The sequence below is a fragment of the Hypanus sabinus genome, chromosome 23, assembly GCF_030144855.1.
Source record: "Hypanus sabinus isolate sHypSab1 chromosome 23, sHypSab1.hap1, whole genome shotgun sequence".
NCBI lineage: Eukaryota > Metazoa > Chordata > Chondrichthyes > Myliobatiformes > Dasyatidae > Hypanus > Hypanus sabinus.
In genome coordinates this window covers 20467480-20482856 of record NC_082728.1, presented here as the reverse complement: position 1 = coordinate 20482856, position 15377 = coordinate 20467480, and the positions used below count along the sequence as shown (strand labels likewise).

The window sequence follows — 15377 nt, the reverse complement described above, 5'->3', positions numbered from 1 at the left end:
TTGTGGAGAGCATTCTGTCTGGTAGGGGGTGGTGGGGGTTGGAAGAGAGGCTACTGCACAGGACCGAAAGAAGCTACAGAAAGTTGTAGAATTAGACAGCTCCATCTTAGCCTCCTAAGTCATCTTCAAGGAACAGTGTCTCAGAAAGGCAGCGTCCACTATTAAGGACCCCCATCACCCGGGACATGCCCTCTTCTCATTGTTACCATCAGGAAGAAGGTACAGAAGCCTGAAGACACACAGTCAGTAATTCAGGAACAGCTTCTTCCCCTTTGCTATTTGATTCATAAAGACATTGAACCCTTATACACTACCTCACTTTTTTAAACTATTTCTGTTTTGCACTATTTTTAATCTAACTATTTAATCTACATGTATACTATACTTACTGTAACTATACATGTATACTATACTTACATATTTTTGTCCCTTCTGTATAATCATGTATTGCATTGAACTGCTGCTGCTAGGTTAACAAACTTCACAACACATGCTGGTGATAATGCACCTGATTCCAATTCTGATAGCAGGTTTGTTGACGTGGGTGACTTTAACTTCCTTATTATTGACATCTCCTCAGAGTTTGGATTTTTTTTGGATGGGACAAAAATTGTTAGGTGTGTCCAACAAGGATTCCTGATACAGTGTAGGGATAGTCTGTCCAGAGGAGAGGTCATACTGAATTTAGTACTAGGTAATCAACCTGGTCAGGTGTCAGATCTCTCAGTAGGTGAGTACTTCAGAGAGTGTGACCACAATTCCCTTCGGCATAACCGTGGACAAGGATAGAAGCAGACAGAAAAGAGTTGGTGGAGAGCTAGATACAATGAGATTTGGGGGTGGCTGTTCTCAGGAAAATGCATAGTGGACGTGTGGATGTTGCTCAGGGAGCATTTACATGGTATTCCAGATAGGTTTGTCCCATTGAGGCAATGAAATGGTAGGGTGAAGGAACCATGGCAGACAAGAGAGGTGGAACATTTAGTCAAGAGGAAGAAATAAGTATACTTATGGTTTAGGAAGGAAAAATTGGACAGGGCTCTTGAGAGTTATAAGGTTTCCAGGAACGATATTACAAAGAAAATTAGGAAAGACAGAGGGGGCTATCAGAAGGCCTTGAACACTTTGCTTGTGTTTATCTTGATGAAAATGAGATCAGTGTAAAACAGGCTAATGTGTTGGAGCATGTTGGGTTTGATAAGGAGGCACTGTTGGAGCTTTTGAAGAACATTAGAATGGATAAATCCCTGGGGCTGGACAGAATATTCCTCAAGTTACTATGGAACTTCTGCCTGGAGATCTGTGACTAGTGGTGTTCAGTTGGGATATGTTTCCAGACCCCAGCTCTTTGTGGTTTTTATAAATGACTTGAATGAGGAAGTGGAAGTCTGCAGGTGATACAATGGTTGTAGATAGCATAGAAGGTTGGTTGGAGGGTACAGTGGGACATTGACAGGATGCAGAGCTGAGCTGAGAAGTGGCAGATGGAGTTCAGTGTAGAAAAGTGTGAAATACACTTTGGAAGGTTGGATTTTAAGGCAGAGTCCATGGTTCGTGGCAGGATTTTTGAGCTTGGAAGAACAGAGGGATCTTGGGATCCTAGTCCACAGATCTCTCAAAGTTGCCACACAGATCGATAGGGGAGCTAAGATTCTGCCTTCATTAGCCGAGGGACTGAGTTCAAGAGCTGTGAGGTAATGTTGCAACTCTATAAAACTTTGCTAAGACCATACTTAGAATATTATGTTCAGTTCTGCTTGTCTCATTATAGGAAGGATGTGGAGGCTTTAGAGAGGGTGCAGGGGGGATTTACCAGGATGCTGCCTGGATTAGGTAACACGTCTTTTATGAGGAAAGGTTGAGCAAGCTAGGGCTTTTCTCTTTGAAGCGATTAGAAGAGGTAAACTGATAGAGATGTGTAAAATTAGCAGTGGCACAAATAGAGTGGACAGCCAGCACCTTTTCTCCAGGGTTGCAATATTTAGTAGCAGAGGACATCCTTTTAAGTTGAGTTTTGGGGGCAGATGTCAGAGGTTGGTTGGTATGTGCCTGGGATGCACTGCTAGGGCTGGCATATTAGGGACATTTAAGAGACTCTTAAGTGGTCACATGGATGAATGAAAAATGGAGGTATATAGCCTATGTAGGAGAGCAAACTGATGCAGAGTTGTTTAAAAGGTCAGCACAACATTGTGGGCAAAGGGCCTGTACTGTATAGTTCCATATGTTTAACGTTCTATGGGCTCGTTTGCGTATCTGCTGATTTGAAGTCGACACACAAGTCATACTGAAGATTTGAAGGTAAATAGCACACAAACTTCAAAATGCTGCACAAAAGGAAACAAATACACATCCACTCAGATATATGCCTGCAAATATTGGATTTATGGCACGTTAAATATCAGAAAGGAGACAACCCGCAATATTAAGGTTTCAGTACATTTTAAGAGTTCAGTTCATTTTAATAATGTGGCATTGATCTCCGAGTTCATTTCAGAGATGCATAGTGAGGCTTGATTACAGTGTTACATGGTGGACACTCAAAAAATGTTTGTTTTGGCCAGTGTTGAACCATATTTGCTATTGGGGTGCACATACAATATTATTATTAAAATTCACTAACAAAAGTTCCATTAACAAAACTTTATTGTTTACCCTTTTTACAAATAAATATAAACATAGAAAAATGTAGTTAAATTCGACAGAATATACTTATGTCCTGTACAATTACTGCAGAGCCCCAGATAACTAGGCATTAAGATGATTTAAAAGGACTCTTAGAATCTGGTGCAATTGGCTATTAGGTGCAGGCACAAATGCAAGTCACCAGAGTTTAAAATAATGAGAGTCTGTACATACACTCAAATTCCATGACCAATTGCAATTTACTGTATTCAAAGTCATTGAACATGCTGAAAATTGAACCCACTTTCAAAGTACGCCATGGTGCAGTATTTGCAAGAGGGGCAATTCAATTCAGAATGTTTAAATAAAGTTATCACTCATCGGCTCAGAAGGAAAGTAAACAGTAAGTTTTAAATCGTCCACCTAAACTTGAGGTTTGGTAGATAATTACAGGGGAAGGGTTACAGTATTAGTTTGATCCTGAAATGTGCAAAACTAATGAGTTACAATAGTTTTCAATATGAACATTTTAAAGGATAATGTTTCAAACACTGTCTTATCAGCCTTGGACAATTAGTTACGTTTGTAGACTGCTGTGGAGGTATATGGCATATCAACTCTCCCGGTCTTTTTGGATCACCATTTGACAAAGAGAGGTTCCTATTTCACTTCAGAATTCTAAAGGAAACAGATGAACAATTTGCTCCAGATTATGTAAACTGAATGTGAAAAGTCCCTTGGTGTACTGCAGCCCTTCTTTTTCTTGGTAACTTTGAAGTGTGCAATAGAAATAGACTAACTGAAATTTGAATGAATTCATTGTGCTACATAAAAGGTTTTGTTTTTAAAGCAACATTTTTGTTTGAAAGGTGAATTTACAAGCCAAAGAATGTAGCTGAAAGTCACATTTAGATAAATGTAGGACATGGTGCCACACATTTGCCCATTGTCACCAACATTAGATGATGCTTCAGACCATTCCTTGCAGAGAAACTCTCTGGATCCTGACTTCTTGTGTGCAAAGCCACTGCACAGCTACTAATTGTAATTAATCTGTTTAATTTAGAACTTTACTTAGATTCACATTTTCAGCTGTCATCAAGACTGAGCCAGACCCTAAGTAAAGAGCGGAGGAAACCTACCAACTTACAAGACTGCCAACTCACTTGCCCCTTCAACCATCTCCTGCCCCTTCAGAGGAAGCGGAGTTACGTCAGAAACCACAATACTAGACAGTATAAATAAGATAACTTCAATCCTGGTGAACTGTCCAGAAGTAGGTAAGAGAGACTGATCTTTATCAACCAAATTCCAATGAACTGAAATAGACACATCAGTAATACCTACTACAACATGGTTGATATGAATCTGTGCTATTGGTTGTTGTGGCATTGGTTCCGTTTTTGGATAATGGACAACCATATTTTGCAATGTAAAGTGCTGATGACTAAATAGACAAAAAGAGCAATTCCAGACATCGATTAATAACTCATCATCAGTTAGTAACTGTTTTGAGTACTTGTACTGTCAGTGTTAATTACATAACCAGCGATGATTTCTTCTTCCCTTCTCGTAATCATCAGGATGAAATTTCTCCCTGTACAAAGCTTAGAGAAATAAGCTGTAATGTATTCTCAAAGCAAGGAATCTTCGTCATCAAATACTGATCGTGTTCTTCTCAGAAGAATTCTATTATCTTTACTTTTAAAAAGAAACTGTAAATGGCTTTTAAAAATCAAAGTTTGTTAAATGGTGAGATGTAACGTGTCAGAAGAACACGCAATTTTTTTCTCGGGAATCCGGATTTAAAATCCAAGAGAGAAAGTAAAGAACCATTTTGGTTAAGATACCAGAATCCCTTTGGGCATCAGTTTTCATTCCAGTGTCTATGGTTGCACATGTGATTTGCTTCTCCAAGTTGCACTCCAGACAATAGGATGAAACTTAACCCCACATTGTGCATCGCCTTCCTCATAGATGGCTTGTTCTATAGAGGATAAAATCTTTCAAAGAGTGAGAAAAAGAATCAAATCAGTTTAAGCAAGTTATGGAAAAAAACAAGTAGCAATTATTTGAGAAGCTAATCATCTAAAAGGCAGTAAGTATGAGTGAGCTGAAAAATCTATCTCGCCCAGGTGAACTGAAGTATGGATTTGCTATAGGAAATGATAAATGTAGTGTGGCAGGAAGGGAAAGCAGGTGTAAAACTAAAAGAAGATCAGACTAGAATTACAAAAATAATAAAATAATAAAATTAAAGACTCTAAATAAGCTCATACAGCATTTGATAAACAGGCAAACTTCTAGTACAAATACAAATTTGAACTAATAGCCATTATAGAAACACAGTTGTAGATTGATGTTGACTGGGACCTGAATATTGAAGTGTACGTGATACTTAGGCAAGACGGGAAACTAGTAGGAGGTGGAGGAGTGGATCTGATAATTTATGATGAAGATAGCCTGAGCTCAGGAAACCATGTTGAAGTGGTCTGGGCATGGAAGGCAGGTAAAGACTTGCAATATATCTGCAATGTTCCCCGCAGAAGGTTGGTGGAAGCAGACAAATCCCAAATTTCAAAGGGAATTTGGATATTTACTTTAAAATCTATGCAGGTTAGACAGAAATAAGTTTTGGGGAGTGAGACTGATCACAAAATACTTTCAAAGTACAATCACATGCACAATGTATCCACTAACCTAGCATTGTACTATATTATTCCAACAGTGGTACTAATGAACAGAAACAATTTTTACAGCTTCATGTCCCAAAGCTTGGTAAAACCAATACAGTTTCTTTGAGTATAGTGACCAGTGTAATGTGTGCGATGGGTAGGTATATACCCACTCAATGATATTCAGACTCGAGGAATCTCTGCTCCAAAAGGTTAGTGCCAATGGGATCTGAGGCAAACTGTCAAATTAGGTCCAGAACTGGTTTAGTAATAGGGAGCAGAGGGTAATGGCAGAGAATTGCTTTTGTGCTTGGAAATCTGACCAGTAGTTTACCACAGGGTTACTGATTGTTGTATATAATAACAATCTGAATATGAATGTAGGAGGCATGATTAGTAAATTGGCCAGTGACACAAAAGTTGGTGTCATTGATAGAGAGGAGGATAGTCTTCAGTCAGAAGAAGGGACTGATCATTTGGTAAAATGAGCAGAACAGTGACAATTAGAAATTAATCTTGATAAGTGGAAGCTAATGGACTTTGGGCGGACCAACAGGAGTAGGACATACAGAATGAATAGTAGAGCTGAGGAACAGAGTAACCTTGGTGTACAAATCTAAGGATCTTTGGAGGTGGCAGCATATATTGGTAAGCTGGTGAAGGAGACACGGGATAGGTGCCTTCACTAACTAGGGTGTAGAATGTAAGAGATACTGAGATATAGAATATAACAGCTGGAGGTAATGATACAAGTTTATAAAACATGGGTTCGGCACAGCTAGTATACTGCGGTTCTGGTAACTACATTATAGGAAGGACGTGATTGCAGTGGAAAGGATGCCAAGGAAATTCACCAGTACATTGCCTGGGACATATTGGTTGACTTGAGGCGAGACTGGATAGGCCGAGTTTTCATGAAGTGGAAGACGCTGAGGCGAGGTCTAATTGACCTATACAAATTCATAAAGGGTACAGACAAGGCAGGTGGTAAGAAACCCTTCCCTGTAAGAGAGGTGTCAAAATCTGGAAGACCAGAGCTAGAAGAGTAAGGTTTAGCACGATCAGAGAAGGAATCTGGAACGCACTGCATAAGTAGGAGATGGAAGCAGGTACTCCACAATGTTTAGAACTATCCAGAAACGCACTTGAATTGCCAGGCTAAAAAGGGGGTTTTGGCCTGAAACCTCGACTGCTTATTCATTCCCATAGATGCTGCCTGACCTGCTAAGTTCCTCCAGCATTTTGTGTGTGTTGCTATAGATGGCTAGTGACCAGCTGGTAGATGGGATTAGTGGTGGTGGGTATTGGTAGTTGGTGTAGACATGGTGGGTCTCAGGCCCTGTTTCTCTACTGTACGTATAACTATCCAAAACCGAGAAATACATTTAGGAAACACATCCAGTTACCTCAGTTTGCTCTTGTATTTGCTTTTCCTTGAGGTTTATATTTCTTTTTGTTGAAATCTTTAAGTTTACCGATAAGAAAGTTTTTGTCATCTCCCTCCTGTGCCAAGAAGATTTGAAACATTATGTGTTAGTGTGTCACATTACAACTTACACAGAAATTCACTGAAATTTTATAATCAGTTCAAATCAGCTCAAAATAGATGGAATATCAGGGAGAGATCTCATTGCTAAAGATTAAAACCTGAGCTGAAACTCTCCATTTAACAGCTTTCAAGAGAATCAAGCCGGTCATTAAACTTCTAATAATGTAGAACAATTGAGCGACCATTTTATTCGTTACCTCCTATACCTCATCAAGTGGCCAATGAGTCTATGCTCATGGTTTTCTGCTGCTGTAGCCACTTCACTTCATGTTCTGATGTTGTGCATTCAGAACTGCTCTTTGCAAACCACTGTTGTTATTTGGGTATCTCTTATCTTCCTGTCAGCTTGAAAAAGTCTGACCGCTCTCATTAACGAGGCATTTTTCACCCTCAGAACTGCCACTCACTGGATTTTTTTTTGTTTTTTTCCCCCCACACCATTCTCTGTAACCTCTAGAGACTGATGTGTGTGATAATCTCAGGGTATGAGCAGTTTCTGAGATACTCAAATCGCCCCGCTTGGCACTAGCAATTATTCCACAGTCAAGATCAATTAGATCACATTTCCCCATTTTGATGCTGGGTCTGAAGAACAACTGAACCTCTTGAACACGTCTGCATGCTTCAATGCACAGAGTTGCTGCTACATGATTGACTGATTAGATATTTGCATTAACGAGCAGGTTTACAGTTGTACTTAATAATGTGGACACTGAGTGTGTACAAACCAAGTTATAACTTGAGCTGATGTACTTAGACTTGTAGTAAGAGCTACCACTCTTAATGTGTACCCTGCCAAATGAAATCTTCAATTAATAGCTGAGACAATTTCCCAAATTAATTTAATGGTTTTCACATTTATCAGATGGGTGGGTTAGGAGCATACGGTTTAAAGGAACGGCAATCAGAAAAGAGGTGTGGAGAACTTAGGAGCACTGCCAGAAAGAGTGGTGGAAATAGATTTAATTATCATTTTCAAAATGAAAGGAAAAAAATGTAGTTAGAGCAATGGCACCAGCTCCAGGAGTGGAATTTTTCCAAATTGGATGGCTTTGTTCAATAGCTGGAACAATCATGATATGCTAAATATATTTTGTAACCTAAGGCAATTATCTTAAACATAGAAATAACTGATGTCCGATAGCCATCACAAATGTGTTTCATAAATATGAACATTTTGAAATTTCTTTCTCTTGTGATGTAGCAGATCTGATGACCCAATAAAGCTATCAATTCAATTTTAATGACTTAAACAAAAACTTGATGAGACCTACAAAACATATTGACAATCATTTTTAATATTGCTCTTCAATCCACATTTTTCGTAGATTGCACAATTCTCTTTACCATTCACATAACAAAAATAAATAACCTTTTCAATGAAGGTGACTGATTTCCATTAATAAGGTGAATAGATCAATTAAAGCATATAATGATTGAAGCTCTGGATACTTACATTCATAATTTGTTCATTTAATAGTTTAATTATCTTCTTTTGACCATCCAGAACTTGCCAGTGGAAATAAATCACAATGCTGAAAAAAAAATTAGATTGCTAAATCCTGAACGCAATAGACAAATTTTCAGTTATACATGTCCTTAATACTAACCAGTACACTACAATAGACTGAACATCCTTCTCCTTTTCTCATTGACATAGACTAAAATAACAGTCTTGTTTTCAATCATTTTTTGAGCATATTTGGCTTTCTGCCCAGTTTACTACACTGATCTATACTAACTTTTATTGCTTGAACAAAAATAAAACGATATGCAGGAATTCTAATTATTCATCTTAACCATTAACACTAATTAATGTCAAGTAAAACTTTGCAAGGGTAAATTATATCACATTCAAATAAGCAAACTAAGCAGTTGTGACTTGCGGTCTTGTCTGCTTTCCAAGAAAGGACTCATTGAGTTGGAATTGAAAAAAATATGTATTACAAGTTTGGACTTAAAATCATTGGAAGTTTTCAATTGCCTTGCAGTTCAATGGAGCATTGCGAAAACATAAGCCCAATGTATCATCCAAACCTGCTTTTACTAAGATTGCATATTTGTTCCATCTAACTAATGACACAGATCATATATTCAGTATTTGTGGGCCCTCATTCTGAATCCAAGGAATGACTGGGGCTGCAGAGGGGAAATTAGCATGATTAAGCCGATGGATTTGTGTTCAGGCTTGCCCTGTTACATGGAGGAAGGAATACGTCATCTCACAAACTTCCTGTCCCTCCAGTCAGCTACCTCCTCCCCCTCTGTGGAAGGGTCAAGTTCAAAGTTCAAAGAAAATTTACTATCAAAATACGTAAGATCTACCTTGAGATTCATTTTCTTGCAGGCAGTTACAGGAAAAAATTAAATACAATAGAATTTTACAAAAATCTATACATAAACAGAGAAAGACGGACAAATTCTAATGTGCAAAGGAAAACAAACTGCGCAAATATAAAAATAATACTCAGAACACGAGTTGTAAAGAGTCCTTGAAAGTGAGTCTGTAGATCATAGAATTAGTTCAGAATTTGTGGTTCTGATACTGGCTACACAGCCAATGAAACCAGAGCAGAAATGTGTTTTCCTGGCTCCTAAGGGATGCTGCAAGAAGAGAAGGTTCAGGGTCATGCTGCTTTCCACTGAACTGCAGACGAAGACCAAGTAGCCATTGACAGCAGCTAGTTTCAGCCCACCAACAGTTCCACAGGAGGCAGACAGCAGAGATCAACATGCAGACCCTGCTTTGGTAGATCTTAATATCAATATTTTAGATGGCTCCCTCATCTGTAGTACTTGAACTTGGGCAACTACAAATCTATGAGATGCAAACCTAAGAACTAAGTGTTTGCATCTCTTAAAAGTAGGATGCCGAGAGCTGAGATACTCCTTACCAAGGGACTTACGGAGAGCCTGTCAAAAATCGTTCTGCCCAAACATGAGATAAAGCAGTCTCAGCTATGAGAAATCATGTCCATCTAAGGAGTGTCCACTCGGCAGTATGTTGGACAATTTCCATCTTTCCTTTCACTGTCATTGCCCTCTTGACTGAGTCACCTTTGCTCACCACTTTTCTCTCTGCGGAACACTTTGCTCTATGTCAGTGGTTTATGGTGGAAATATTAAAGGTATCAGCATGCTAATCCATGATGAATACGTGCTAGAACTCAAACTGTTGCTGCATTTGATGCTGCAAGGAAGTGGCCACTCTTCTGATGCAGAAACACCAATGCAAATACCTGCAAAAATGACGTACTGTTTTTCATTAAGACTTATTCAAATTCTATGATGAAAAGTGACCTGAAGCAGGTAATCCAACTCTCAGCCCTCGTTAACCTGGGCGATGCCATCTTCATCTCAGAATACATACCTCTGGCCCTCTGCTATTTACTAGGCACCTTAAACTGATTTCAAATTTTAGACATTACATAGAAACATAGAAAACCTACAGCACAATAAAGGCCCTTTGGCCCACAAAGCTGTGCCGAACATGTCCTAACTTTAGAAATGACCTAGGGCAGGCATGGGCAAACTACGGCCCGGGGGCCATATGCGGCCCGTTAAGCTTTTTAATCCGGCCCGCAGAACTTGATGAAATTATATTAATAAACCTTGTTAACGTTTTTTCCCCGCAATTCTGGCATTTTCCCAATAGATGACGCACTCTATATACATTGACCTTTGTTGAGGTGCAGCGTATTACTCCACATTTGCGCTTTACTCTTTGTTCGGCTCGACCTATTTGTGTGAAAAGGCGTTCAGCGTCATGAACATCAACAAAGCCAGCCACAGATTCAAGTTAACTGACCAACACCTCAGATCCATCCTGAGAATCGCCACAACAAAACTAAATCCAGACTTTGATGCGCTGGCTAAAAAGGGAGACCAACAACACTGTTCCCACTGAAATTAAAAATAAGTTTCTTCGTTGTGTTATGTAAAAAATGCATTTGAAAATATTTTTTTCAATAAGCCTTACATGTTACATGTCATTTCTGTTAAGTGATGGACATGAGTAGTGCGCAGGTGCACGTATGTTCTCAAAATAAAAAATGCGCTCCAGATAACACGCTCCGCATACTGGCGCGCTGTCATTGTTCTGTCTTTGTACTGGTCGTTGTTGAGTTTTGGCACAGGGGACAATTGAATAAGAAGGAGCAGGACAAGTAGACCTGCATCTCCTACCATTTTTGAAATAAAGACAGTCAGGAGGAGAGTGATGATGATAATATCTTGAAGGATAACAGAATTTTCAGTGCTTTAAAATAATAACTGTTACTATTAAAAAAGCTGTATTTTATTCATTTAATTTTCAGTGTTTTAAAAGACATTTCAATAAATAGCTAAATACCATGGGACTTCAAAGACAGATATTTTGTTGTAATGCATTTGTTCATTTTCAATTGAAATTAAAGCACATGTTTTCTACATATCCCATGATATTTTATTTTCTCTTATGAGGTGTATTACCAAAACACTCCGTCCATCTGCTCCTGGTCCGGCTCCCCTGTCAAATTTTAGAACCCTTTGTGGCCCACAAGTCAAAAAGTTTGCCCACCCCTGACCTAGGGTAAACCCATAGCCCTTTATTCTTCTGAGCTCCATGTACCTGTCCAGGAGTCTCTTAAAAGCTCCTATTGTATCCACCTACACCACCATTGCTGGCTGTCCATTCCACACACTCACCACTCTCTGTGTGACAAACTTACCCCTGACATCTCCTGTGTAACTACTTCTAAGCACCTTAAAACTGTGTCCTCTTGTGCTGGTCATTTCAGCCCTGGAAAAATGCTTTTGACTATCCACATGATCAATGCCTCTCATCATCTTATACACCTCTATCAGGTCACCTCTCATCCTCTGTTGCTCCAAGAAAAAAAGGCCAAGTTCACTCAACCTATTCTCATAAGGCATGCTGTCCAATCCAGGCAACATCCTTGTAAATCTCTTCTGCACTCTTTCTATGGTTTCCACATCCTTTCTGTAGTGAAGTGACCAGAACTGAGCACAGTACTCCAAGTGGGGTCTGACCAGGTTCCTATATAGCTGCAACATTACCTCTTGACTCCTAAACTCAATCCCATGATTGATGAAGGCCAATGCACCGTATGCCTTCTTAACCACAGAATTAACCTGCGCAACAGCTTTGAGTGTCCTATGGACTCGGACCCTAAGATCCCTCCAATCCTCCACACTAACTAGAAATTATGCAAAACCAACCTCCCTGCTATGGACTGCCTACTCTTATCGCTGCCTCAGTAAAACAACCAGCATGGTCAAAGATCCTGCCCACCCAAGACATTTTCTCTTTTCCCTTCTCCCATCAGGCAGGTGATAGAAAAGCCTGGGAGCACGTACCAGAATATCTAAGGACAGCTTCTATTCAACTGTTATCAGACTCTTGAATGGACCTCTTACACAATGTGTCCTCTTGACCTTACAACATACCTCATTATGATCTTGCACTTTATCTTTTACCCGCATTGCACATTTTCTGTAGTTTTTACACTTTATTCTGAATGGCTTTTAGTTTTATCTTATTCTACCTCAAAGCACTGTGTAATGATTTGACCTGTTCGAACAGAATGTAAGACAATCCTTTCACTATATCTTGATACATGTGACAATAATAAACCAATATCAATACAAAAAAGTATTCAGTACTCTATTAAAATCAACAAAATGACATACATTTTTGAACCTTTATATAACTATGTTCAATTTGCTAAGTAACACTGATAACATTTCAAATAACTATTTGATATTTTTGGAGACAATTTTATTAACATTAGTAACATATACATTTTATAACTGTGAACTTAATAGAAATGTAAACTTACAGGATGATGCCTGATGCAAAAAGGAAGAAGAAAGGGTTTTCCACCACGTATTTGTGAATCATTGTAAACCAGATAAATTTAGAATCTTTGTTCTGCAGTTGATTCATCCAATTCTTTGCAGAATCATACATGCTACTTAGCATCCGGAATGGTCCACATATTTGTGATGGCTTTACACTAATAAAAAAAAACAGGCAAACTTAGTTCAGGGAGCACTCAAGTTCTAGGGAACTTTCAGGGAAGTACATGAAGGGAGCAGTTAATGGTGCAGCTTGCCCTTTTTTCACCTGCTTATCACACAGAAGCATAACTCATGTCTGTAAGTTGTAATTTTTATGACCGATAAATCAATCAATAAATAAGTGTAATAAATAAATCGTGACCAAACTAAAGGCTGCCTGTGACTGTCACAAGGGATCCCCTTCACTCAGGTCATGCCTTGTTCTCATTGTTCTCATCAACAAGAAGGTACAGAAATGCGAAGACACACACATTCAGCAATTCAGGAACAGCTTCTTCCCCTCTGTCATCTGATTTCTAAATGGACATTGAATCCATGAACTTTTTAATTTCTATTTTTGCACTACTTATTTAATTTAACTATTTAATATTTATATACTTATTGTAATTCACAATTTCTTTTTGCATTGTCATATATTGCATTGTATTGCTGTTGCAAAGACAACAAATTGCTCGACTTATGCCGGTGATATTAAACCTGATTCTGACATGTCAGAAAATGCATATAAAATGGACTAGCACCAAGAGAGCATTATCTGAAAGTTTGGTACCTGATCACAGCAGACAAAAGGCTGGAGAAATATTGACTTTCCACTAATAGTTAACCAAGAATTAATGTGAGTAAAGAAATTAAAACAAGCTGAGCACAATGAGTTTAAATATTTTGAGAGACTACAGACCACAACTTCTGCATTCTTTGGAACTGCACATTATTAGCAGACTCAGAGTTCTCCGTTCTCCACGTATTTACATTCAAAGAGGAATGGACCTTTGATGGTGAATCCATATTATCTAAAATTTATAAGATACTGACAGAAGCAGGAGAACCTAAGAATTGTTGGGGAAAATTGTAGAGCTGGCTCAAATGCCCTGTTCTTGGGGTTACCAAGGAGATTATGGAGCGCCAAATGTGTGTCCTCTCTGCTTCTGTTTCTTGAATCATTACCTTCTTCGGTTTAATGCTTTTTTAAAAAAAAATTAATTCTTTACTTACCACCACACAGAATAGAGATGAGCAAGGGTGGCTCCGAGGAAGGAAGGGAAACACAGAAGACTGATAAAGATAGTCATCATATGAGATGCACGCCAGAGTTTGCATGGAGGCTGACAGTTCATCATCAAACTAAGCTGAAACAAATCAAATAATTTTATTAACTCAAATACAACGTATCCTGAAAGTCCATTTACAGTTTGGTGACGTGACTAAACATTTGGGCAAACTTTGATTCCTGGGATCTCACTGACGTGTATACAACTGCTGACAAGATAAAGAAATATATATATATGTACAAACCTCTCCGATGCTGATCTAATTCTAACCTCATCTTTACCAGACCCACGTACTCATTGTAAGCTTTCATTCTCTAACTCATCAAATAATTATCAGCTTGCTTCCATCAGCCCATCTTTATGTGCAGTTTTTCTTCAATTCTATTGTATTTCTTTCTCCTACTGTGAAATATGCCTCAGGTGACCTTCCTGAAGAAGGGCCTCGGCCCAAAACGTTGACTGTTTATTTGTTTCTATAGATGCTGCCTGACCTGCTGAGCTCCTCCAGCATTTTGTGTGTGTGTTGTTTTGGATGCCCAGCATCTCCAGAATTACTCATGTTTATCATTTGTATCCAGCTGGGAGAGAATAACTGGCTCTCATTTAATATCTAAGTCAAAGGATGGCCCTTCTGACAGCACAGTCCTTGCTCAGTATTTCTTAAATGTTTGTGGTCACAACATGGAAACGTCCTGACTCAAAAGTATGAGTGCAGCTAAACGAGACAATAGCAACTCTTCAAAGTAACAAACAACAGTCATTTTAAATACAGAAGTCCACAGCTGCTTGAAGTCCAACACAATACGCGCAAAATGCTCAGCAGGAACTCAGCAGGTCAGGTAGTGTCTACGGAAATGAATAAATAGTCATCATTTTGGGCTGAGACCTTTCTTAAACTGGGCAATAAAGCCAATTGTTGGACATCATTCAATTTTCAACAAATTTTAAATGAAAATTACCTTTTTAATGTAGAAAACAATAACGAATTTGATTATTTGAATCGCAGGCATCAATGGTGCAAACAACAGACTCACCCTGTAAAAAATAAAACATGAAATTAAAAGGCAAATAATCGTAATTCTGTCAACTTCCATTCTGGCACCTACAACACTTCAGCAGTGTCCCGAAACACTGCAACAAACTGGCCTCCCTTCAATACTCTTCATAAACAAAGACTTGTAGTTTATAGCAAGTTTTATGACCTCAGGATGTCTTCTAAAACATCTCAAAGAGCTTTACGGTCCTTGCAATGCTTTGTAAAATGCAGTCAACATCTTAATGTGGGAAATACGTCAAGTCAATAAACGCATATGCACCCACAAATGAAATAATTTTTATTTGTTCATTTTATTTATGTAGACATACAGTGAAGAACTGGCCTTTCTGGCCTAATGAGCT

General features: G+C 38.7%; 1 protein-coding gene across 3 annotated transcripts in view; it reads right to left on the bottom strand.

Moving 5' to 3' along the window:
* Positions 1-2364: 2364 nt before the first annotated feature.
* LOC132380014 (transmembrane channel-like protein 6) overlaps positions 2365-15377 on the bottom strand; it is a 100708-nt gene continuing 87695 nt past the window's right edge. For all 3 annotated transcript variants that reach the window (XM_059948465.1, XM_059948468.1, XM_059948466.1), the window contains exons 17-22: positions 14939-15014; positions 13924-14057; positions 12690-12866; positions 8306-8384; positions 6707-6803; positions 2365-4628 (exon numbers count right to left, since the gene is read on the bottom strand). In XM_059948465.1, the coding sequence (XP_059804448.1) occupies positions 6708-6803; positions 8306-8384; positions 12690-12866; positions 13924-14057; positions 14939-15014 (562 nt within the window). In that variant the 3' untranslated portion in view covers positions 2365-4628; position 6707. The remainder of the gene's footprint in view (positions 4629-6706; positions 6804-8305; positions 8385-12689; positions 12867-13923; positions 14058-14938; positions 15015-15377) is intronic.